Below are 25,265 nucleotides of genomic sequence, written 5' to 3'. Positions count from 1 at the left end.
GGGGGGGGAGGTGTGATTGGGTGTGTATAGACACAGTGCTGAGAGCGAGTGTAGGGGGGTTAGGGAAAAGGGGGAGGGTATTTATTAGATTTTTATTACCAGGTTTGTAGAATGCTTTTGTGCAAAGAAATAAGTTTCTTCTATCTTCAGTGTCACAAATATCTAGAAAATACTTGCAAAGCTGGGTTTGGAGGGAGTCTTTGTGTAGACATTCTAGAGCAGATGTTTATTGTAATAGGGAGGATTTTCTATGGTTTGCTATTTTAAAGTCTGCTTCCTAAGGCTATAATTGTGCCTCTAATAACACATGCATTAGCCTCCTAAATTCTAAAGGGTGTAATCATGTCACATTGATTGATTTTAAATAAGGAATCAATTTAGTTTTTCAGTTATATGATATTGTCTTCATTGGACGAGATTGAGGGATTAAGGTGCAAGTTCCAGGGTTTTGGCTATATTTTCCCCTGCTTAGGGTACCTATGATAGAGGCATGGTCAGAGAAAGTTAGTGTAAGTATGTTTGCCTCCCTTAATAAGGGCAAGTCACCGTGATATAAAAATGTAGTATATGTGTATTTATTAAAAGGGGTGAAAAAAATATAGGAGATTGTACTACAAAGGCACCTGGGGTCTGCTTCTCATGGAGTTAAAACTGATATATTAGGAATAACTCTCAATGGCTATGCAGTTCTAGAGGGGATTTGTTGTATAAGGCAGTCATATGTGGGCTCAGTGGCCACAAGTGCAGATATCTGAGCTCAGTGGTGAGGACAGGGCTGTTCTTAGCACTAACTGAAAAAAACATGTTGTGGGCCAACATGGCTAGTAGAATGTCAATGGCTTTAGGATGTAAAACTTTGAGAAAGACAAAAATAAAGTAAATGTAATGGTCTCAACCAGTGAAAAGTCAGAAAGGAATCAGTTGAGTTTGTTAGGCAAGTCACTGGAACTGCATGGTGGTAATCCATCCCAACTCAAGATGCATTAAATACAATTAGATGCAGATTAGATGGAAAGCTATAATAGGGGGATGCACTTCTCTTTGATAGTGGCTTTTTGGGAGACCCATCAGTTGAATTTGAGTTTGCTGCATCTATGGAGGGCAGGTGAAATTCAGAAAGCTCTACTGGTGGAATCCTAAAACCTGCACAGAAGCCTTAGAGATCCTTTGGTGTTCACAGGTGAAATGTACTGCCTAAGGAAAAAACACTGAGACAATATTGGAACACCAGAGGTAAGTGATTCCTTTGTCTTATAGGAGATATAATAGGGATAGGAAACTCATCTGCCATGTTGCTGCCCGCTCCTCAATTTTATTGAGGTCATGCTGCAGTGATGCTATGTCTAGTTGCAAGCTTATTGCCCTACATAATTTTTTTTTACCATCAGTAAACACTGACAGTTTGCTATTTATTCCCACCTCTATACAATTTATGAAAGAAAAAAAAATTGGCCCCAGGACTGAACCCTGGGCATTCCACTCACTACTTTGGACCAATTTGAGAATGTGCCGTTTATACCTACCTTTGGGATATGGTCCTGCAACCAGTTTTCTACACATGTGCATACAGTTTCTTCAATGCCAGATCTTAGTTTTTAAATTAACCGTTTGTAGGGTACAGTATTGATTAACCACATCTACTGCAATTCCTTTGTCTGCCTCAGAACTCACCTCCTCATAGAATGTCAATAAGTTTGTCTAACAAGAATGGTCCTTCATAAATCTCTCTTGGTTTTTCCTTATGATGCATGTGATGATTATCACATGCAAATTTTTGAATGTAGTCCCTGACCATTTCCTCAAACACTTTGCATATTTTTGTAGATGGGCCTGTAGTTGCCTAGCACACTTGAACCTTTTTTGAATATTGGTACCATATTTGCATATTTACCATATTGTGAACAATGGTCTTGTTATAACCTGACTCAGTTCTTTGAGGACTTGCAGATGTAAGCCATCTGATCCTGGGTATTTATTAGTGTTTAACCTTCATAGTCTCTTTCTCACCTCACCCTCTGCTAGCCACTGGGCTTCCTGCTCTGATTGCACTTTTGCATTTTTTATTACACTCTTAGTAGTGCTGGAACGCCCATGATGACCTTTCCATCTTATACTGTTTTAGCAATGTTTTTTCATTTAATAATCTTTTAACTCTAGAATTTAACAACCCTGGTTTAACTGTTTCTGGTTTAAACTGCAGTTGAGCTCTACCGTGCAGGGATAGCTTGGTAAAAAATTATATTAATTGTGTATTATTGAAAACAGAGCTGCGTTCATTTCTGTCTTTCTTATCTACCTGGAGTTCAACATTGTATTATTTGTTATTACTGAGTAGAACAATCTTGAATAAATATTCACAATTTTAGGTAGTAAGATATATATGATTATAGAGTGTGTGTGTGTGTGTGTGTGTTGTGTGTGTGTGTGTGTGTTCGGTAACTTTTTACCAATTACTTTGTTATCATGCACATGTACTTCCAGGTCTTGTTTTGCCATGTATCTGTTGCAGTGAATAAAACACACTTAACAAAATTACCTTTACATTTATGGCTCAATCCAGCAAGTATCCGGCCTTCTTCTTTAAGCTGTTCTGACAATGGGAACAATAGTCTAGATAATCAGTGACCTGAGTTTCCACCTTTTCTTTATTTGGCTGAAAACAAGTCCAGTTCACAAGCGGGTAGGATGGCTGTTCAACTCATCTGCTGCAGATCAAATTAAAGAAGATAGCAGCAATTTGTCTCATCTTGTCATGAAAGCACATACAGCAAGTACACTTGAAGTATGTAAGGTTGGAATAAAAGATTTTTAGCTTTGCAGAGTACCAACAAATGTTGAAAATGGCTATTGCAATTATTTTATAAATATAAAGGCATTTATACATTTCAATATCAAAACAGGTGATCTGAGAGTAAAGCATCTGAAAATAGTTATAAAAAAGGGACATACTGAGTTCACTGTTAAAAGTAACTGTCAGCCCTGTGGCATAAAAACAACATCTGATGGGGATCATTTACAAAGACCTAGCAAAGAGTAGGACTGTTTACAAACTTTTGCTGTACTTAAACATAAGCTGACTTGTCATTATTTAAACTTGAATTACCATGTATAAATACTCTCACAAACCTTTAGTACATAAAAATAAAAGTGCATAAATAGTGCCCTGCCTTCCCTGTGTTTTGACTGTTAATGTTAGAGCTTATACACTAAATTATATCAGTAGTAGTGTCACAGCACTAAAGCAGTGTTTTGGGTTTTCAACAGGCGAAGCAAGTGAACCAACTGAGAAAGGAGGTTGAGGAAAAATAGAACAAAAACCTAATTAATGTTTAGGCTTTCTTTCAGCCGTGTGACAGCACTACAAAAACAACAGCAGTATAAACACATTGAATCGGACAGGGTGGCCTAATGATGAAAACAAATCTAAATGAGTTCATATATATTAACACTATTAAACATTATAAACTTCCAGATACATTAGTGTAGGATATTATAATGGACATCCCTCATCCTGGGGAATAGTGTGAGATGGTATATATCTGCAACAAAGCTGGTGGCCATTTTTGTACACTCCAGGGGTTTTTGTTGTTTAACATCATTTTGTTATCTTTTAGTTATGTAGCCTGGCCAAGGAGAGAGTGGGTGGGCTTTCTAGCCACAACCTAGTGACTTCAAACTTGCCTGGAAACCAGGTGCTCCTTAAAACAGGTGTGCCTGTTATGGGAAGGTGTGTCTATAAGGCACCCAGACAGCAGCAGTGCTGGCTAGATGGACACATGGCTAAATGTTATTCTTTCCATGTTTGCTGGATACTTTTGTTTCAGAATATATATTCTTTTCTGCAACTACAAACATGTACTTTGGAGAACTTATCTGATGGTCTGAGGAACAGAATTTGAAAGCTACATAACCGATACTGCCAAGGCAATATGTTTTGTCATTGAAATGTATCTATTAAATACTGTGTGTATGTATATGTGTGTATATAAAGTATATACTCAGTATAGGCTTAGTCAGTTGTAATTGGCAAGGGTAACCACGAGACACCTCACATTCCAGAACGGGCAATCGCACTGCGGGCAGGGGCGTATCTGTGGTACCATTGACATGAATGGCACCAACACGCCCCCCATCCCTGAACGTTGCCCTGCTTGATCTATGCAATCCTGTGTGTTCTGGGCTCGAACCGCACTGGAAACACACTGGATATGGTGTGACTGGGCCCTAAAACAAACAAAACATCTGCTTCTTCAAGCCAATAATTTAACTCATGTCAGTACCAGAGTAATAGGGTGCCTCACAATGAGTTCTTCAAAACAATCAGGCTGCTCTTGTACCTTTTAGTGTTTTGTCAGCAGTCAGCCTTTTTACCCAGCTGTTTGCTGTAAAAATAAGTAAGAGAAAGAGCTTAAGGCTGCCCATACACCTTGCGATTATCGGACGACACTTCTCGTCCGATGATCGAACCGCCGTACGATTTTCGTATGGTGGCCCCATCCTGCCCCGATTATCACAAGGTTAGATCAGCGGTAATTAGCAGAAAGCACCTGGATGAAGTGCGGTAATCGACCGCACATATTTTCCTCTGCGCATGTGCAGTGTAGATCGTACGAATTTTGACGTACGGAAACACCGCCAACCATGCGAAAATCGTACGATCGACTGAAGTTGTCTAACCTTCTGGTTAGTCAAAAGTCGATCGATTGTACAGTATTTGCGGTTGTTCATTTCACACCAACCTTACGAATATCAGATGAAAAGGCGATCGCATACAAAAATCGGCTGATATTTGTAAGGTGTATGGGCACCTTTAAACATTAGTCAGATCACATAAAAACTAGCTTAGTAAGCTGAGACCAATCAGTGAGGTCTGGCTAACAGGTAATGAGGACCTAGGAATGGAGGCTTTTCCTACCCAAAGCTCTGAAAAAGCATCTAGGAATCAGGACCTAGAACGGGACATATTAATATTTTGAGAAAACAATGTTTCTTTTCACCTTATCATACACAAATATGGAGCCCCTCACCATGTATAGGTGACACATATACACAGTCCACAGTCCTGCCAGCCAGTGCTTCTCTGGCTGGCAGAGAAGCACTGCCAGCAAATGACAATACAATGTAAATAAAAGGGTGTAAGAGACCATGTGACTTGTTTGGACACTGCTGAAGCTTTACATACAACCTACACTGATAGATAAATATTTTTGTCATGGTGGCCTCAAAACTGAAAGCCCTAAGTGTAGATAGAATAGACCACCTATATTTTGATAAAATAATTGAAACATAAATACAATGTAGGCCTCACCAGAAAAACAACAGCTGGTCACTTTTCAAGAAAATATTTAGCTGCATGATACTTTTAAAACAGGGTCGTTTGTCTTTACAAAAATCCTGGCTTCTACTTGCTTCTTTAGGTGTGAAAACATGCCTATATCTTTTTTGTGCAAATAGCAGATTGAGTGAGGCATAAGAAGTGATGACAGCTAGTAGTGAACAAACAAATGTCTGTGACTGTGATAAATGATTATAATGACATTATGGCACTGACAGCTCAAGTCCTCTGTCATCGTTAATAATAATAGTACTTAGAAGCACCATGAGAAAGTGTCTAGAACTAGTGTAGTAAGAAAATGGCAACCACTCTTCTTGTCTGATGACACAACCTTTCATGATTTGCAGTAAGAAATGACAGACAGACATACATAGAGAAAGATGGGAAGGCAGACGTACAAGGCAACTAGGGTACAAACCCAAAAAGTCACCAGAATCCAAAGTGTTTTCACTGTATGAATTGATACAATAGGGTGAAAACCTGGTTGGCACAAATAAGTTTCCTCTCCTATTAGCATGAGTTCCAGAATTATTTTATCAGACTGTTTTTCATCCATGGAGCTTTTGGTATTTCATTTAACAAGTAGCAAATATTACTGCCAATACTTTCAGTATGTAAACAAATTTAGGATGGAAATTTGAATATCCATCTTCACAAACCTGACTGTTCTGCTCAGATTTGAAAACTGTTTTTATATTAAAGGAGAATTGGGCAGGTACAGCTGGCTCTGCCTCTAGATAGGCAGAGCCAGCTGTCACTCACGCAGCTGGGCGGATCCAGACATAATTGTCGGGATCCGCTTCAGCTGCAGCGTCTTAGTATTCAGCGAGTTGTAGCTCGCGGTATACTGAGCTTAGGGTGACGGGAGGATGCTAGTTTGTGTCCTCCCGTTACCCTAAGGAGAACTATGGGGAAAAGCTCTAACCCCATAGTTCTCCTTTAATATATGGTTGTATAGCCTTTTCTGTTTTTTTATGTGCTCTGAGATGGCAAATACATTTTTTTTACAATAACGAATGACAATTTTCTGTTATATGTTGGCCTTCAAAAGTATATTATCCAATAATTACTGCTCAACATCAACATCATACCTATGACCATGATGACCAATTAAGTTAATTATTACTGCCATTGTGAATTATTATAGGTGTCAGGAGTTTCCTTTATTCATCCCCACTATAGATAACTGTAAATATTTGATATTTCATTCATGCACAGCTATATACAGTATTTTACATAACTCTATTGCCACCCAAAAACCTGCCACACAGCTGTAAAAAAAACTATTAATAGTCATCCCTTGAACCAAGCTAAAGAAAAATAGCCAAATAGAAGAAAGACACAGTGGATAAACTCAAGAATGATGAGCAGTAACTAATGTCTGCAGCTATTTTTAATTTAACTATGGATCTCCAGAGACCCAAACTCTGTATATTAACACACTTATCCCATAAGCCTGGGCATTTGAGAATGGTCTCTACAGAAGTGAATGCTCATAAAGAGACATCAATTACAAGCCATTTTAGGAGTTTTAAATGTAATCCAGCAGTGCTGATTAACTAAATGATTCTTGAGAAATGATCTCCAGTGAATTAATAGACCACAGTGAGGAGAACACACTATGAGTTTGACTTAATGACTGAAGAAGATCAAATTAATTACAAATGCTTGTAGGGAGTTTAGGGGAAACACATCTTTGCTATCCCTCCAATTAAAATTCATAGTAGTACTCTTGCCCTCTCTGTTTTATGTGATATTAAGCTGTTCAGTGTTTAAAAAGATAACCTAATGAAAATGCTGGTTATCCTTTCAAACAAAACAAAGGAATTATGCACTCTCTGTATTTCCCCATGAGCAACCAACCAGTTATAGGCTTTCTTCAGTTGTAGTCTTCTAATGCAAGAGGAAATCCTATTGTTTTCGGATTCTGCACACAATTTCTTAAATCAGGCTGAAGATAAATTTGGAAGCTTATATAGCGGCCTGGTTTGCATATATCATGCAAGTCAGGCTGCATTTTAATAACCCTTTTTGCTGCAAAGGAAAATTAGAAATAGAAAAATGTAGTTAATATGGGCCTGGACGATAGAATAATAAAAAAAATCTCATTTTTATTTATTATGTAATATTTACTGTTTCCAACTAGGGGATGGTGCTTTAGCCTCTGTTCTGCATGTTTAACAGCATAGCCCTAACTGAAACCACTTGTGTATGGAGCAGCATGAACAAAATTCAAAAAGGCTGTTAAAAATGATTGTTAAAAAATTAAGAAAAATTCAACTTTAAAAATAAGATTGACCCACAACCATTATAGTTTTCCTTTAATACAAGGGAAAGTATGAATGGACTTGTTTACTCTACAATGTGTGTTCTAAGGCATGTCATAAGACACACAATGCACCTGCGTTACAGCACACCACGACACACAGATGCAAATGCTCTGTGTGTTGCAGTATGCTGAATTAAAAAAAATCATGCAGGACCTATTTTCATGCAGTACAGCCCATTTAAATTGAAGGGTTGCCTAATACACCATGCTTTATAGCATGACAATGTTTAGGTTGCAGCACATTGCCTTTTTGTAGGAATGGGCCCTAATCATTTTTGATTGCTAATAACGTACCTGCATTTTGGCAAAAACTATTTTTCTCTGTCACCTACTTCTATTAACTAGTGATGTCTGAATCTGCCTGGGTTTAGTTCACCAAGAAAATTCTGCAAAGCCAAACTCAAACGGAAACCCTAATAAAATCTCTAAGGGGGAAATCTTGCTCTTATAGTCTGAAAATTTTTAGGCTGGGTTCACACCTAGGCGTATCGAATATGCGCGTTTGTCGCACGTTTGTACTGCGTTTCACGGTAAAAAAGTGCCCGACGAACACGCGTTTCCGAGGGCTACCTGGCTGTATCCCAATGGATACGCGCAGCAAATACGCCCCAAAGAAGCTTCTGTACTTCTTTGGGCGTAGGGCGTTTTTCAGCGCGTTCCTACACGCTGTAAAACGCCCAGATGGGAACCATGCCCATAGGCAATCATTGGTTATCACATGTTGAGCGTTTTACAGAGCGTAGGAACGCGCTGTAAAACGCCCAGGTGTGAACCAGGCCTTAGGGCTAATAGGCAAACTACTATAAAACAAAAAGCATGGGGAGATGGGCATTATCATCTCATCACACTAAAAATGCATTACCACACATTGTAGTGTCATGTGATTTAAAAAAGGGTTATGCAATTCTTGGTGCAATGTAGATGTAGACACTGCTGTATGTATGCTGTATGCATGGGGGCAGGGGGATATCCGAATGCACTCTTATATTCTAAAGGGTATTTCCAGATCCTTAAAATTCCCTTATGAAGACCCCCACATCCCTTTTGGGGGATAGGATGTGGGAATGAGGTCCTTGTGTTCTCAACATTAGAAATAAGGTGCTTTTAGGGAGTGAAGTTTTGCTACCCCCTTCCTTGCAAGGTAATTTTAAAGGGGGACCCATGCTAGCTTGTATTCCTTAATGGATCAGTACAAAGTTTTAAAAAAATCATGGGGTGTGATAACAGCAGTCTCAGATCCCACCACTACCTACCAGAATGTAAAAACGGCAGTCCCAGATCCCACTGTTGCCACCAGAATGTGATGACATCACTCTCAGCCTCACTCTGTGCAGAGATTTTCCAGCTTGCGGGACAGCAATCTAAGCACAGACAGAGTGAGGGTGATCATCGCTGGGGTTGGTTAACTTCGAAGTTAACCCTTACACATGCAAATGGTGGTGATCACCAAGTGTTTTAGCTGCTTGCCGTCCATCCGTTTGAAAAAAAACCAGAAGGACAATAAGCTCACATTGGCGGGTCGTCATAAATAAACGGCTTTTTTTCTCTGCTCGCGTGCGCCCCCTAGTGTGCACGCACGGGCAGAAAAAACTGTTAAATACAAACAGCCATTACCGGCTGTTACACATACAAGCGATAACTTTAGGGGTTGGTCCGATTCTGTGTTTTTTTTGCTTTATGATTACCTGTTTTGTGCCTGGATATTTAGAAGTGAAAATAAAGACTGTGTGGTTATTCTGTTGGTTGTTATCTAAGGGATGTGAATATGTGTGACGTGGCTAATGTGTAGGCAGCTTCCTTGGCTGGACAGGGTAGACAATGGGGTTTGTGTCTGTAGCTGACTGTTCAGTCCAATTGCTTTGTCACCAACTTGTGTATTTTGGAGAAATGCGGGTGGCACTGTGTGCAGTCTAGCTCTCCATCCTCCCTACAAAGTTTGTGGGTTATCAGACCTCAATATTGTCAACTTGGAGGGCTATCTAGGGGCCCCTTATTCTAAGGGGAGCTTTCAGATTCTGATAAGTTCCTCACAAAGACCCCCAGATTCCTTTTGTGGGACGGGATAAAGGTCTTTTATCAATGTTAAGAGGGACCCATGACATTTTCTATTTGGTTCAAGCTCAAAGCCCCTTACTTTCCTAGCAACTGCATGCCTGGGTAAAGGTCTTTCATAAATCTTAAGATGGACCCTACAGAGCTTTTAATGCTTGTGGATTTAAAAAAAATGGTGGGAAGAAGCAACAAATATCGTACAGGGAATTTATATCTAGAATAGACAATATCATGTTGAATGAACGGTTGACAAGCATATTGGTGGATAGACAGCCCGTGTTTCTCAGGGTATGGGAACCATGGATACACCTCCAACACCCTACCATGACCGAATCTAGCTTCTGTGGCATATGAGGATGTCCTCCTGAGCTGGTAAGGAGGTTGATCTCCAGAGGGCTTAATATAACTATTTTACTACTGAGGATGTTCACCACGAAGTGTCAACCGAAGTAGCGAGATCCGAACCCCCCCTCCTTTCCCCTTTTTTTTTTCTCTTTTTCCCCTCTCCTTTCGTCCTGTACCCTCTCTAAATCTTTGCCAATCCCCGCCCCACCGCTCTTTCTCCTTTGTTCTTGATCCCTCTACTGGGACTCTGGGTTGTAATGCTTTTCAATGCATACCAATATAGAATGTTATATTTTTGAACTAAGTAGATGTTAGTAATAATGTATTAAGGCTGCTCCAACCTGACTTAGTTAGGTTGCTCATTATAGTCTCATCGCCTATGATGATCTACAAGACCGAGTATAAGATTGTTTGTTACTTATGTTACCTGCCTGTATACTTGGTAATATGTATAATGCATGGTCCCGTAGTTGTATATACGGACTTACGTGTGTGAAAAAACCTAATAAAAACTTTGAAATAGAAAAAAAAAATGGTGGGGTCCCCCTAAAAATTAATATAAGACCCTTTTCCATACATGCAGCTTATGTGGCCAGAAAAAAGGGTCAGGCTACATGCCTTCAACATTAGGAGGGTACCTTCCAAAGAGGTCCTCAATCTTAATGGGGGATAAGGGCATCTGAACATCTTGTTCCCCAAAAGGGATGTGGGGGTTTGCAGGGGGGCTTATAGGATTCTGGAAGCCCCCTTTAGAATAGGTGGAGTATATAGTATCCTTGTTAATCATTCACAAAAAGTGAAACCGTAAATAAAAACACCTGCACCACATCCTTTATTGGAGACAAATTATAATTCCAATGTAATCCAATATTAATCATCTAGTCCAGCCAAGTAAAACCATGTGAGCCACAATGACCCACCATGACCAGGATGAACAGTCAAACAGGTAAACTACATGCTGAGGTGAACCTCGAGGCAATGAGAAGTCGTACATTTAGTGGCTTCCCACTTGAGGGGCCATTGATTGCTCGGACACTAGCAGCCATTAGTGTCCTCACATTCAATGGCTTCTCCCTTGCCCCATTAAGCTGCCAGCTGGGAGATTCCCACTCAGCAGCTGACTGGTGTCGGTTATGCATCATTGGTTGTTACGATGCTAGCAACCACCAGCATGCAAGCAAATAATGTATCCCTGGCCTCATTCAGCTTCCATCTGGTGGATTCCCCAGTTGGCAAGTGAATGTAAAAAAGGGGCAGGAATGCTGGCTGATGTAATTGACCAAATATGGTCATGACCATATTTGCTTAGTGACCATGGCCATATTTGATGATTACCATGACCATATTTGGTCAGTGACATCAGTCTGAATCCCCATCTCTTTGCTTACAGGTGCAGGACCAGAAAATGTAATTTGCAGCAAGAGTCAATGGGGAGCTCATAGTAACAGCGCTCAGTGTGTTCTGTTTTTGTGAGTTGGAGGGCACTGTTCATCTTGATTGACAGTAGTTTACATCACTAAACAATGTGATTTATGATTAATTTACACTGTGGGACATTTTAATTTAAATAAAGAAATGTATTAAATGTGTTGTGTGTTTATTTCTACTTTTTGTGAATGAGTGAACAGGAGTACTATGTTGCTCTTACTCTTTTACATAGGGGGATGGCCAAATATCTATGGGCCTCCATATTTTAAAGGGGACTTCCAGAATCCTTTAAATACTCCCTCCACTAACCCCCACATCCTTTTAGGGACATAATGTCATGATGAGACCCTTGGGCCTATAATTATTGGGGCAAGGAATCCTACCCATATTGAGGGCATGTGGCCTAATATGGTTTGGGGGGTGTGCATGCTTGCTGCATGCATGGATGAGGGTTTGGTATGGATTTATGGGGGGACCATGCTTTTGCTTGCATTGAGGTCCCTCTTAAAATCCAAACCAGATCCCTATGTAGGATAGGGGTCTGGTAGGAATTTTGGGAGGAGTGCCCATTACATTTTTTTAATGTTTATTTTTGCCTAGGGGGTCTCTTCTAAATCCATACTAGACCTTCATCAAAGGTAAGAATCTGGTATAGATTTTGAAAGGAGGGTCCCTATGCTTTAAAAAAAAAAAGGCAGAGAAATGTCATTTTGCAGCAACTTTTTTTGTTGTAAATGTCAATTTTGTTGTAGTACATTGTATACATTGTACAGGTGTGTCCATTTACAGGTAGTTTAAGGGCATTTCCAAAGTATGTTAAATAAAGTAAATTTGTATTTTGAATGGTTCACTTCAAGCATTATTAAAGAGCTGCTCCCCCTGATAGATTTTTTTTAAAGTTTACATTGATACATGTTCCTCAGGGCATTGCTCAGCTATCCATGCCCTTCTTGGGGGGTCCCCATAGCATAGGTGCGCTACTTCACAGGGAGGTTTAGGGCATCCCCCAAGTATGTTTTTTAAAGGAATTTTAAATTTTTATGCCTTACTTTAAGCTTTGAAAAATAAATTGGCACATGTCTCCCAAGGCAAAATCCAGCTCCCTGTTCCCATTGCTTGACAATCCCTTGCCAAGTTGCTTTGAAAATATAGAGAAATAATTTCCAACATCAGGAACACTAATTATAACACACTCTCAGTCTGCGGGACAATGCAAGAGCATCAGCATCTGTGCTGAGGCAATTTCTCTGCTCATACTACTCTCGCCTTCTATCACATTCCCTGTCTGTTTATAGAAGCTGGCTCCTAATTATGGCCTTCTCTCTCCTAGTTTAAGTGCTGCCATATTTGGAATTACAAGAGTCTGATATCAAGACAAATGCAAGTACTTACATTAGTTATATTGAGAAATGTATTTTAAAGTTTTAATGAATACATAATTAAATTATTTAATGTTTTTTTGTATTCCTGGAGTTCAGCTTTGAATTTCACACTCAGTTATGTTTAACTCAGTGTAATAATGATGTGAAAATCACAAATAACTAGAGAGGTTAGCTCTAACCTTACATGAATAATGCATTCAATTGATTTGTTATAAGCAAACGAAGAGTAGGATGAAAAAAGGTTTTGAAGGTCCCAAAGGACACTAATAACCTCCATATACATGGAAACTTGGTGATAAAGATCACTTTATCATCTTTTCACAAACAGCCCATGGGATCATCAGTGCCTATTGAGACTTTGACTTGAAATTCTATTTTACTTGAACTTTGTATATTAATGCATGCTGTGAATACATGGAAACTCCAATGCCATTTTGAGTAATGAATTAACATTTAACATATACGCCATATGTCCATTAAACAAAAGGAAGGGGCTGTATTCATGATGTTTACTTATTATTGTTTTCCGGATTTAGAGGATAATAAATCAAAAGACCATAGTATAATGATGAAAGAGCTTCACCCATAGATGAATACAGAAACAAAACACTAGCCACAGATATATTTTAGTTTACTTTGTAACTTTGGTTGCATGGATAGATTTAGTCTAGCAACAGGAGAAAATGCTTCACTCATACGTAGAGTAAACAGGTCATATTAAAATAAATAGATTTTGATGAGGACAAGGGCGGCAATACTACGTCAGACAACTTTATTAATTTTCTTTGCACAGGCAGTGATTTCAGCTAAGAGTGTGGAATTGTTCAAGAAACTTTTGGACGATTTCCTAAGGGACCGTAATATACAGGGGTACAAGTACTCCTAAGAATGAGATCCTATAGGTTGGACTTGATGGACTAATGTCTTTATTCAACCTCAAATACCATGTAACTATGTAATTAAAAGTTAACACCCACTTTTTTACAAATTTTTTGTTGTAAGAAAGAATAGTAAAAATGTCTCGTATTGCAACTGTGCACATTTCAAGAGTTACAAAGTAGCGGAGTTGATAGGGCTCCAGCACAGAGGTCAAGGGCCTTATCTTAAATATTTTATGAGAGCAGGCATTATCGATATGCAAGTGTCTATGTTGATATTTTTAACAGTTAAAAACTTTGTTAAAAACTGAAACATTTTGTTTATAAATGCTACTTATATCATACTAAATATATTTGTTTTTATTGATTTCAATTGGGTTTTGGACAGAAGAATTCATGACAGGCTGAAGTGAACACTGAGCCACACAGGGCAATATCTGAAAGTTTGTTTTAAAGAATTAGCATTCTCAGAGAGTCCGAATTAACAGTTTGAGGAACCATGCTGGAAATTACTTGTAGCATCAGGGCAGTGCAGTGTTTGGTAATCTCTTATGCCCAAGCTTAGCTTGAATTCTTCTTACTTAATTTGCCCATGACTTCTTTTCTCCTAAGATATTTAATGGAATTATTGCTAATTGTTCTACTGTATTGCTAACTATTCGAGCATGAGATTAAACATCTCAGCCAGCTAGCTGTGCACTGGGTAACCAATGCTTATTGCCCCATACTAGTTCTGCAATGCCGGCCTATGTGACGCAGTCCTGCATACTCCTCCTCCTAGTACCAGTGCAACAGGAAGATCTTGGAGCTATATGAACCTGGGTGGTGACATCACTCAAACATGGAAGAAGATTTGTTTGCTTTTAGGCAACAAGTGAGTTGAGAAAAACAACAGCAGGGGGTTCTCTGAAGGGGTAGAGGGGGAGTTAGGGAAAAAAGAATCGCCAGGAGATAGTTTTAAAGTGGAAGTTCACACTAGAATTACTCAATGAACATTGATGTTGTCCAGCAACCAGTGTAAGAAACTGCTGGTTATTACGAGTGACACCATTCAACTCATGGGGGTTGATTTACTAACCTTATAAACACACCACAAACGTGTATACACCTCTGCAGTGTGTTCCCTCCCAGCATGATCTATGGGTGGAATCTAAACACCTTTGTAATGTGTACACACCCAGCAGGTGTGTTGTGCAAAGCCCTGAAGGAATTGCAAGGTGATGTTGGGTAAATTAGCTCTATGTTGTGTTGCTTGCGTTGATGAATGCAAGGAATGTAAATGCATGAGCTAACCATTTTTGTCTAAACTGTGAAGCAGCATTATATATGCATCATGTGCATGATTTTTCCATATATGGCATTAGTGGAAATATGCTTTTAGAGACTTTTTGGTTGATACATACGTTTTGCTGTGTGAAAATCACACACACCTGGTGTGTGTGTGTGTTTAGGTTAGTAAATCACCCCCATGGTGTCACTCACCCCGCTATAACTGGATAACTGGAGTGCTGGCAGAAGTCAGTGCTATACATTTATCAAGGTAAATGTGTCATATAGCTGTTTAATTTCCGTTGATTAATTCTAGGGTGAACGTTCACTTTAAGTCATAGGCTTATGTGAATAGCATCAGTTGTGTCTTAGCAGTCGGGCAAATTTAAAGGCTAAGTTCATCTTTTGCATATATTTATTTTCATAATGAAATAAAGCCTTTGCCCTGTTTTTTTATGTTTAAGCCATCCATTTTTAGTTATCTCTCACTTACTCCCTTCCATGGCTGATTTGAATATACTTCCTCTCTGTTGTGAAATTCAAAAAATGCAGCCCAAGCCCCTGGCTTTCTCTAGTGTCCACATTACAATCCTGGCAGCAGCAGAGTCTGTAAAGGAATTACATATCTCATAATACACTGCCTTAGTGAAGCAATGAATAGGGTTGTGTCCCCCAACATCCTACTTCCTCTTACAGTGCTAGTATATGGGAGGGGGTGGCTGGGAAAACTTTTCTGTCACTTTCCCTACAAACCAGCCTGCTCTGGGAGAGGAAGGGGTGTCTGAGAACAGTGGGTGGGAGTGGTGGGCAAGAGCAGTGGCTGAAAGAAGCGGGTGGAAGTGGTCGGTGGAATTTAGATTCTACTCACTGTATCCATCCAACCCTCTTAGCCCCTGCTATCCACAATACATCAGCACAACCAGGAGCCAGTTCAGTCCATCCCTCTGCTTTCTGCATAGAACTTTTAATTGGATCATTGTAGACACTTTTTGGACACAAGGAGACCGATGGCTGTGATGGGCCTGGTACTTAACGTAGTGAGTTCTTGGTAAGTGAAATAAGCCTTTAAAAGCTTATGACCATGGGCACAATTCTACTTGCACATTATTTGTTTCTGGTCACCCAAAAAAGCTCATATATCTTTATTTATATTTATATGCTTGACGATATTTTTTTGCACTTATATGGAGAGTGCCTAATTCCAAATTTATTGAAAAAGTTTTTAAGTACCATTAATTCAGAATGGAAACAGGTAGAGCCCCTTAGAGCTGTGGGCCCAAGGCAATGAGCCAATAGCACAAGAAAATACAGAATGGAGAGTCATAACTTTCCCTGGATTATTAGACTGGAAAGACAATACAGTAACTTGTAAATTGTCCAAGTTGCATTTAACCAAGTCAACTAATTTAAAAAGGCCCAATACTGATAAATTACTTATTATTATTATCTTATTTATCTGTGAATGTATGTACTTGCTCCTTATTTAACCCTGCACTCATTTGTGCCAGGAGATAGAGTTTACATTATTAAGCAACTTGGTCCCTGCCTGTATCTGTGTAGTACAGTACTAGGTATTGAACAATGTGTACACCATACTCTGTCATATATGCTTGTGTAACCTAACTTTGATAAATTATAATGTGGTATGTTTTATGTAGTCAATTTTAGTTTGCTATATATCCTAAAGTGTAATTAAGCTCTCACAAAAGAATACTAGTTTGTAGAGGACTGAAAATAAAACATGATCACATATTAGTAAAATACATTTCTCCTTATTTTGTTTGTTTTCTGTTTCCCTGCACTGTGCACATACTGTAGATGCATTATAGGAACTTTCTGTGGACACGTGCATGCTCCAGCTGAACATCACAGTTTTATTGCAGTGACTATGGCAGAACATGCTAGAACACTGTGCATTGGAAGGGCCGTTTGTAAGCCAATGGGGGGTGCACAGGTAATGGTGACAACACTGCAGATGAGTAAGCGTTCTCACCTTAGGAAACATGTATGGCTATACCTTGCTGGCGGGATCACCAGTTAGGATTTAATTGAGAGTAGGTAGTAAAAAATAAAACCATTTGACACTACAGGATCATGTGCAACAGCATATTTAATTTCAGTGGTTTGATTTATTTACACTTTAAAGAACTACAGGTAAAGTAAAAACTTATCCTTGAAGTGGGGCTACCCCTGCACTGCAAACTGTGTGTTCTTTTTTGTGTAGGGGGCTCAAATAAAGCTGTACTAATCACCTAATCCTCATTCTCATGGCATTCAGCACTCACCTCTCCCAACCTCTACTCTGGCTACACAATGTCCCTGAGCATCTTCATGTCTACTACAGGTCAATTGACCTGCATAAGACGTGATGACATCAGCAGTCCACTAGACCACTAGAGCACAGTGGAGAAGAGGCTGTGGGGACTGGTCGAGCAACCTGAGATGAGCTGGAAGGACTGAAGATCAGGTAAGTAATACAATTTTTTTAGCCCTCTAGACAAAATGAGCACTTAACCCTTGCAGTGTGGGGATAGCTCCACTGCAAGGGTAAGATGTTGTTTGCCCAAAGTTCTTCTTTACATACTATTTTACACATATTTCATTTAAATTCTGAATTGCATACCCCTTACCAACTGTTTCACAAAACACCACTTAAGGTAGCTTAGTATATACAAAAAGGACCCTATAACATAGTCATATAAGTACTGTTGGAAAAATGTAATAAAAACAAAACTGATCAAGAAAAAAACTCTGCATTCCACAGTGTTGTAAAGGCTGAAGACATACATATAAACAAAGCCTCAAAGATGAAGGCCAGGTTTGAAGCACAGTTTCATTAATACTGGATGGCAGGAAAGTAGGAAGGAAAGCAGCCAAGTCCAAGATAATGACGAAGGAGTTGCATTTTTTTTTAAAGCTATCTAGTGACAAGGAAAACAAAAATGACATTCAGCTGACGAATAAGCCAAGTTTGACCTAGCCTTTCGACCCCTGACAATCAATCTTACCTGCTATTTCACAAAGAATTATGGCTATGCCACTCACATTTGACTCTGAAATTTTACAGTTCCCATTTTGTGCTTCTTTATCCTATTTAATACATGGCATAAGAAGATAAATGTCTGGGAGAAGCCAGTTGCATTGAATACAAGCTTCACATGAAAGAAAGAGAACAAGGGTGGAATTTGTTCACTCAACATTCCATTGTCCACAATATTTTCATCTGTCTGATCAGTAGATGGAAATGAGATAACTGGCATCTTTTTCTCTCCTCTTTTCCTTTGTTTAGAATAGTCTACTGACTGCTACTTACTGAGCGGAATCATCTGTGACAACAGAATACATTGAAACATTCCATCCTCTCTGTTCACATCGGCTTAATACATAAAAAAATAAAATTACATTATACAATGACACAATATTTCAACAACTGTTGATGTTGTACTGAACTATAACTGTGCTCTCTGAATTTAAATGTTATTATTATTATTATACAGGATTTATATAGCGCCAATAGTTTGCACAGCGCTTTACAATATAAGGAAGACATTACAGTCACAATACAATTTAAGACAAGATGGTAAGGAGGGCCCTGCCCGTGAGGGCTTACAATCTAAAAGGGAGGGGCAAGTGATACATGAGGAGGTAGCTGTGCGGGGATGATTGTTTGAGAAAGTGATTGTTCAGTGGTTAGGTTGAGGTGGGATAGGCTTCCCTGAAGAGATGAGTCTTAAGGGATCGCCTAAAGGCAGTCAGTGTGGGAGATAGACGGACAGGTTGGGGTAGAGAGTTCCATAGAATGGGAGACACTCTAGTGAAGTCCTGGAGGCGAGCATGGGAGGAGTTGATGACGGAGCTGGAAAGCAGGAGGTCTTGTGAAGAGCGGAGGGGACGGTTAGGGTAATACTTTGAGACCAGGTTGGAGATATAGCCGGGGCCAGAGTTGTGGATGGCTTTGTACGCGGTTGTTAATATTTTGAATTTTATCCTTTGGGCTATAGGAAGCCAGTGTAGGGATTGACAGAGGGGGGTTGCAGACACTGAGCGGTTGGTTAGGTGGATGAGCCTAGCAGCTGCATTCATGATAGACTGAAGGGGGGATAGCCTGTGTAGAGGTAGGCCAATGAGGAGGGAGTTGCAATAGTCAAGACGAGAGATAACAAGGGAGTGGATGAGCAATTTTGTGGTATCTTTGGTGAGGAAGGAGCGTATTTTGGAGATGTTACGAAGGTGGAGGCGGCATGATTTGGATAGTGATTGGATGTGGGGGAGAAAGGTGAGGTCCGAGTCAAGGATGACACCTAGGACCTTGGCATGGGGGGAGGGCTGGATAGTTGTGTTAACAATCTCAAGGGAAAAGTTGGGGGAAGGTGCACGGGCAGGAGGAAATATCAAGAGCTCAGTTTTTGAAAGGTTGAGTTTTAAGAAGTGTTGCGACATCCAGATAGATATGTCAGTTAGTAGATTAGTGACACGCAAGGACACTGAGGGGGAGAGTTGCGGAGTAGAGAGATAGATTTGAGTGTCATCGGCATAGAGATGGTATTGGAAGCCATGTGAGGTTATTAACTGACCAAGAGAGGAGGTGTAGATAGAGAAGAGAAGGGGTCCAAGGACAGTGCCTTGGGGGACCCCTACAGAAAGAGGAAGATGTTAATACTATCCCTTAAGGCCTTGGTCCTCAACTGGTGGGTCGTGACCCAAAAGTGGGTCACGACCCCATGTTTAGTGGGTCGCCGCGTGCCTTCCACTTTTCTAGGTGAGAGGCTCCTCAGCCTCCCCCTAGCGCAGCACCGTCAGTTCTTGTGCTGAACAGCCATTCAAAATATGCTGCCTGGTGCCGAGTGTCAGCTTGAGGTGGGGTGAGATTGTGTCTGTGGTTGTGTGTGTCTGTCAGTGTTTTTGAGGGCCCGTTCCCACTAGTAGAGTACGTTAATCGCACAGTCCCGTGCAATTTACTCACTGTTCCACATAATTGAACCTACCACTCATTCTGGTGTGGGAGGTGCATTGCCATTCATTTGAATGGCAGCCCAAATGCATCTCCCACCCACAGTTCAATCGCCCACATCGGAATGCGCGGTACCACATGCCATGTGTTCCATTACAATGCAATTTGGGTCATGACCTAATGACCAAGAAAAAATGTGAGTCCTGAGGTTATACAGGTTGAGAACCACTGCCTCAGGCATATTCCCACATAAGACCTCATTGGGCCTGATTTACTAAATGAAGATGGACTGGAGCAGGAATGTATTGTTATAAACATATCATTGGAACGCTTTAGGCCTCATTCACACCTGAGTGTTTTGTAGCTCGAATGACTAAGCACTACAACTCTCAGCAGGAGGAATCCCTTTGTTTTCAATGGCATCTGTTTACATCTGAGGATTCTGTTGCTTGTAGCAAAATGCTGGTAGCTTGAAAAAGTGCATGTGTTTCTTTAGGGGCAGAGTCAAGCATTCTGGGCCCAATAAACTCTAATATAAGCACCTGAAAATGTGTAAAAAGTGTTTTCCCATGTTTTCTCACCTAGTAACAAGCTTTTCGTTGGTTACAAATAATAATAATAATAATAAAAAACTCAAACTGAAACAAACAGAACTGAATATTGAGTTCTTATAGGTATATTAGGCATCAGAGATTGTTGGTCCAGGGAACATCCAATTGCCTTATGGGATCAGGAAGGATTACCCCCCCCTGTTGGAGCAAATTGAACCATGCTTTATAGGGTTTTTTTCCCTTCCTCTGGATCAACAGGGGGTAACTGTGGGCATTGCGCTTTGTTTAGGCTTTTCTTCTTTTTTTTTAATTTTTTTTTCTCCGTATCTCTATAGGTTGAACTCGATGGACTTTTTTTAACCTGACTAACTATGTAAACCTGAAACATACATAAAAATTGCCTGGACAAACGCTCAAAACAAGCCAGAATAAACCATCAAAATATGGTCAGCTCAAGAGTGAGTGGGGCCCGACTTGCAGGTTCACATGAGTGCACAGATGTCTTTGCGCCCAATACATCCATATGCAGTGCATATGTTGTGTTTGCTGAGTGCATGAAGGATGAAAATAATTGCTGCTTTTGCCTCATGTACTAATAAGGGAAATTAAGTAATGCATATGTTGAAGTGTAGGTAAGCCCAAAATCAATTTTTCATTAAGTTTGTCAACATGCCTCGCTGTATACAGGTTTCTTAAAGAGAAACTTTACCCATATCTTCAAAATGACAACAACGGCACCTTTAGAGATGTTTAGTAATGACAATAACTAGAAGAACACATACTGGCAGGCTTTTTATTCCCTGTGCACCTTAATTTTCTTTACTTCCCCAGTCTTCTTGCAGTGACCATTTTAACTAAAGGCAGGTTTCTAGATCTCCTTTTACTTCCTGGAACTCTGGCACATGTGCCTAGGACAAGTAACCATACACATTATCTCAGGGGAGGAAAATGCATTTCCTGAGATCCCATGAGATTACAGATGAGATTTCCCAGCAATGCTCTGCTGATGTAACCTTCCCAGGATGCAATGCTTGGGCGCAATTGCCTCATTTGTGCCAAAGTGGGCCAGGAAGTAGAAAAAAAATAACTTGTAAGTTAAATAACAATATGTTTATTATCTAATGAATGTAAGATGATTTCATATAGCATGCAGAGCTGTATGCTGATGTAAATTTTAGTCAAAGAGGGTAAAGGTTTACTTTAAGCAAATTTTTTTGTCTGTTGCCAATTTTCATACCCGTAGATCCTGCCAGAATAGAACTTACATAAGTATGACCCTTTTAACCATAAAAAGAAAAAAAAAAGGAAGGTTTATTATCACTCTAACTGTTTTTGTTTTTTGTTTTTCATCAGCCTATAGTTCAGCTTTAATGAAAATGTGGTTCTTTACATGTACAATGACTGGAAAAATGCAAATAAAATCATGCAAATATATTTTGGCGGCACAACCTGTGTATACCTATCTAAAAATTATTTTAAGGCTGTATGCTATACATGAACCTAAGGTTTATCAGAAATGTGTTGTATTTAGTGTTCATTGAATGGAGAAGAAAGAGCAAGTAAGGACAATGTACACTTTCCTCATAAAAGCTGAAAACTGTTATATACGTATCTGAAACTTTATGTCAAAATTGCATTAATCCTTTTTACCATACACAACTGTGTATGCTTAGTAGCCCTGTACACCATAGCGGTGAATCTCTACTAGGAGCTGATAGCCTACAACAACTTTATTGCAGTAGCAAAGCAAAGCTACATTAATGTGTTGCTATTACCAATAGCTGCATTCATCAGTTAAGTAAAGAAGAGCAAACACCCTGCTAACATGGATAACCTCACTCTGCAGTGAAATGGCGTGCAGTTTGGGATGAGGGATATTGCTGTTATTGCTCTTTGAGGGATCCAGTTTTTGTTTTCTTTTCTTTTTATTGTCTTGGAAGGTTGGCTTTATACCCTAAAGCTGGCTTTATTGTGCTACAGTTCAGATGCTTCTGAGCTGACCACAGGGAATTTTTCTAACCTTTATAGAGAAAATATTTTTAGTGACTGTGTTTGAGGCCTGGCAACGGCCTCAGTGTTGCAGCAAGAAAAGAAATTAGAAATATATTGCTGGAAAGATGTTTTCTCAAATATAGAATTTGGGAGTCACAGATTTTTTTTTATTAAAGTTAAGAAGAGACAAATGTGTCATAGGAAGTGTACCATAAAGTCATTTTCTTCACTTTCACAGGCTCGGGTTAATAAAAGAAAAATGTATATTGTACAATTACAATTTATTATTTGTCAACAGTGCATAGTATGTCATAATATAACTATACACCAAATTCTGCTTACTTAATAAACTTAAACAGAATAAACAAACCTTGGTTTGTTTAAAGGGACACTAAACACAGGAGTAAAATCTTAAAAATGCAAGTACCTTAACTATTAACAAAAATGTAACTTATTTTTGTATCACTCAGCAGTCAATCATCAAATCATCTCTGAATTCCTGCTGACACTGCCCTTCTGGATGGTGACTACTTTTGTTCCCCATGGTCCCTGTCTATGTTTTAAAGTAGTCACTGCTCCAAGCTTGCTCCTGTGATGGACTACAATCTCACGTTTAGTTTACAAATTTGTACTGAGATTGTAGTCTGTCACAGGAGTGAGCTTGGAACGGTGGCTACTTTACAACACACATGGGGCATGGGGAACAAAAGTAGCCACCCTCCATAAGGAAGGACAGTGTCAGCACCAATTCAGAGATGATTTGAGGATCTACAGCTGAGTGATACACAAATAAGATACATTTTTGTTAATAGTTAAGGTACTTGAATGCATTTTTAAGATTGAACGCCTGAGTATAGTGTCACTTTAAGGCAGTAACAGCAATGAAAAATGGTTTCTAACTGGGTGCTATGGGACATTACACATTACTATTTAAATCCACTGTGTCAGATATTCAGCTGCACAGAGTGGCAACTTTAGTGCAGAAGGGAGAGCATCTGGAGGAAGCGCTACAGCAGTATGTGACAGCAGTATGAGAAAAGAAAAGGCACAGCATTGCATTTCACATTTTTCAATAGAGAGGTCAGAAATGGCAGTCTATATATTTCTCTCTTTTTAAATGCTTGCTTTATTAGCTGGTCATGCATTTATAAGTATGCAGCCAAGTTAAAAACCTGTAACAGAGTATGAAACTATAGTATTTTTTTGGTTTGGGATTGGTCCATTGCTTTTGAAGGATAAAGTGGAATTAATTTTTTTTCATCTCTAGCAAACTTTATCCATAATTAATTTGCCTTAACTTTAACATTATTATTCTTCTACCACCAGCCTTCACACATCAAGCACTGAATATCAGCCCTGATCTGGGTGCAATTCCTATGGAATATACTGGTAATTATGCCACTGTTAGTGCCCTCTGGTCTCAGAGTATGCAGTTGGGGTGAAATGCCCAAGTGAGATCACTTCTTCTCCACCTCACCCTCATCCCCTAGGACAGAAGGACAGAAGGGGGGATTTATCAAAATTAGAGGAGTAAGAATCTGGAGCAGTTGCCCAGTCAGCTTCTCTCTTCAGTTTGTTCAGTTAAGCTTTGCAAATGAAAGAGAGAAGCTGATTGGTTGCCATGAGCAACTGCGCCAGATTCTGACTGCTCCAGATTCTGAATGCTCCAGTTTTTATAAATATGGTCTATGACAACATAATACTATCTCTGTGTAATGTCTCTTGAGTGTTTTTCAGAGCAAACATCCTCCTTCCCTTTGTGCTATTATATGTTATGTGTCACACCTGCTAAATGTTTTGTTCCTGACAATGTTTTTAGTAACCAATAAGATTTTACCTTTCTTCAGTTTATAGCAAACAGAATCGTTAAAATTGATTGGTGATTGGTTTCTGTGATTTATTACTTAATGCTGTCAATGTGCAACTTATGAAGCCATTATTTGTGGCCAACGATTTTTTTCAGCTAATGCAGTCATTTAATAGTAGAATTAGTACATTCATTACAACAGATAAAATAGAGTTATCATAATTGTTTTCTAAGGGCATGTGTTAGGGTAAAATGTTAACAGTATACCTTTACAACAACACATGACCAACAGGTCACAAAAAAAGCAATTTACATATTGATCTTTCCAGGCATTTAACCATATAACCTATCATTGCAGCTACCTCATCCCTTAACACTCAGCTACAGCAACTACAGCACCTACAGCAGCTTCATCAGCATCATCACCAACATCACCATCAACAGCAAGGACAACAACAGCAACAGCAAAGTACAACCCAGCATCAGCAATCATCCCAGCAGCCTTCCCAGGCTCTTCCTCAACAGCAGTCCCAGCAGCAACCGAATCAACATCAGCAACAGCAACAAAACCAAACACAGACCAAGAGCCAGAACCAACTAGCTTCATGCCAGCAGCCCTGCAGCTCTCCTCAGAAACCTAATCAATCACCAGGACATGGCCTTCCTTCACCTATAACTCCACCAAATCCTCTGCAGGTACAGCTTTCCATTTAATTATACGAGTAAATTAACCCAGAATGTCAAAGAATAACTGCTAAAGGTAAAGTGCCACTTTTTTTATTTCCTGTTAAAAGCATGGAATGTGTGCTATTTAAATCAAATGGGTTACCCTCTGTATATACATTCATGTGTAATACTGATGGTACCACTGACTTTCTAAAGTATACAAAATGCATTTGTAAAACTCTGCTGTTTCTTAAAAATGTTTTAGTAGAAACCAATATAT

At 39.4% G+C, this 25,265-nt stretch overlaps 1 protein-coding gene across 1 annotated transcript in view; it reads left to right on the top strand.

The window, feature by feature from the left end:
* The window catches only part of POU6F2 (POU class 6 homeobox 2), a gene marked incomplete at its 3' end in the record, with an annotated part of 305,002 nt that overhangs the window by 189,303 nt on the left and 90,434 nt on the right, over positions 1-25,265 (top strand). The window contains exon 5 of the mRNA XM_018558767.1: positions 24,678-25,015. Coding sequence (XP_018414269.1) covers positions 24,678-25,015 — 338 coding nt within the window. The remainder of the gene's footprint in view (positions 1-24,677; positions 25,016-25,265) is intronic.

This window comes from Nanorana parkeri, unplaced genomic scaffold, assembly GCF_000935625.1.
Source record: "Nanorana parkeri isolate BGI_ZX_2015 unplaced genomic scaffold, ASM93562v1 scaffold357, whole genome shotgun sequence".
Lineage (NCBI taxonomy): Eukaryota > Metazoa > Chordata > Amphibia > Anura > Dicroglossidae > Nanorana > Nanorana parkeri.
This window is presented reverse-complemented; position numbering and strand designations above follow the sequence as displayed.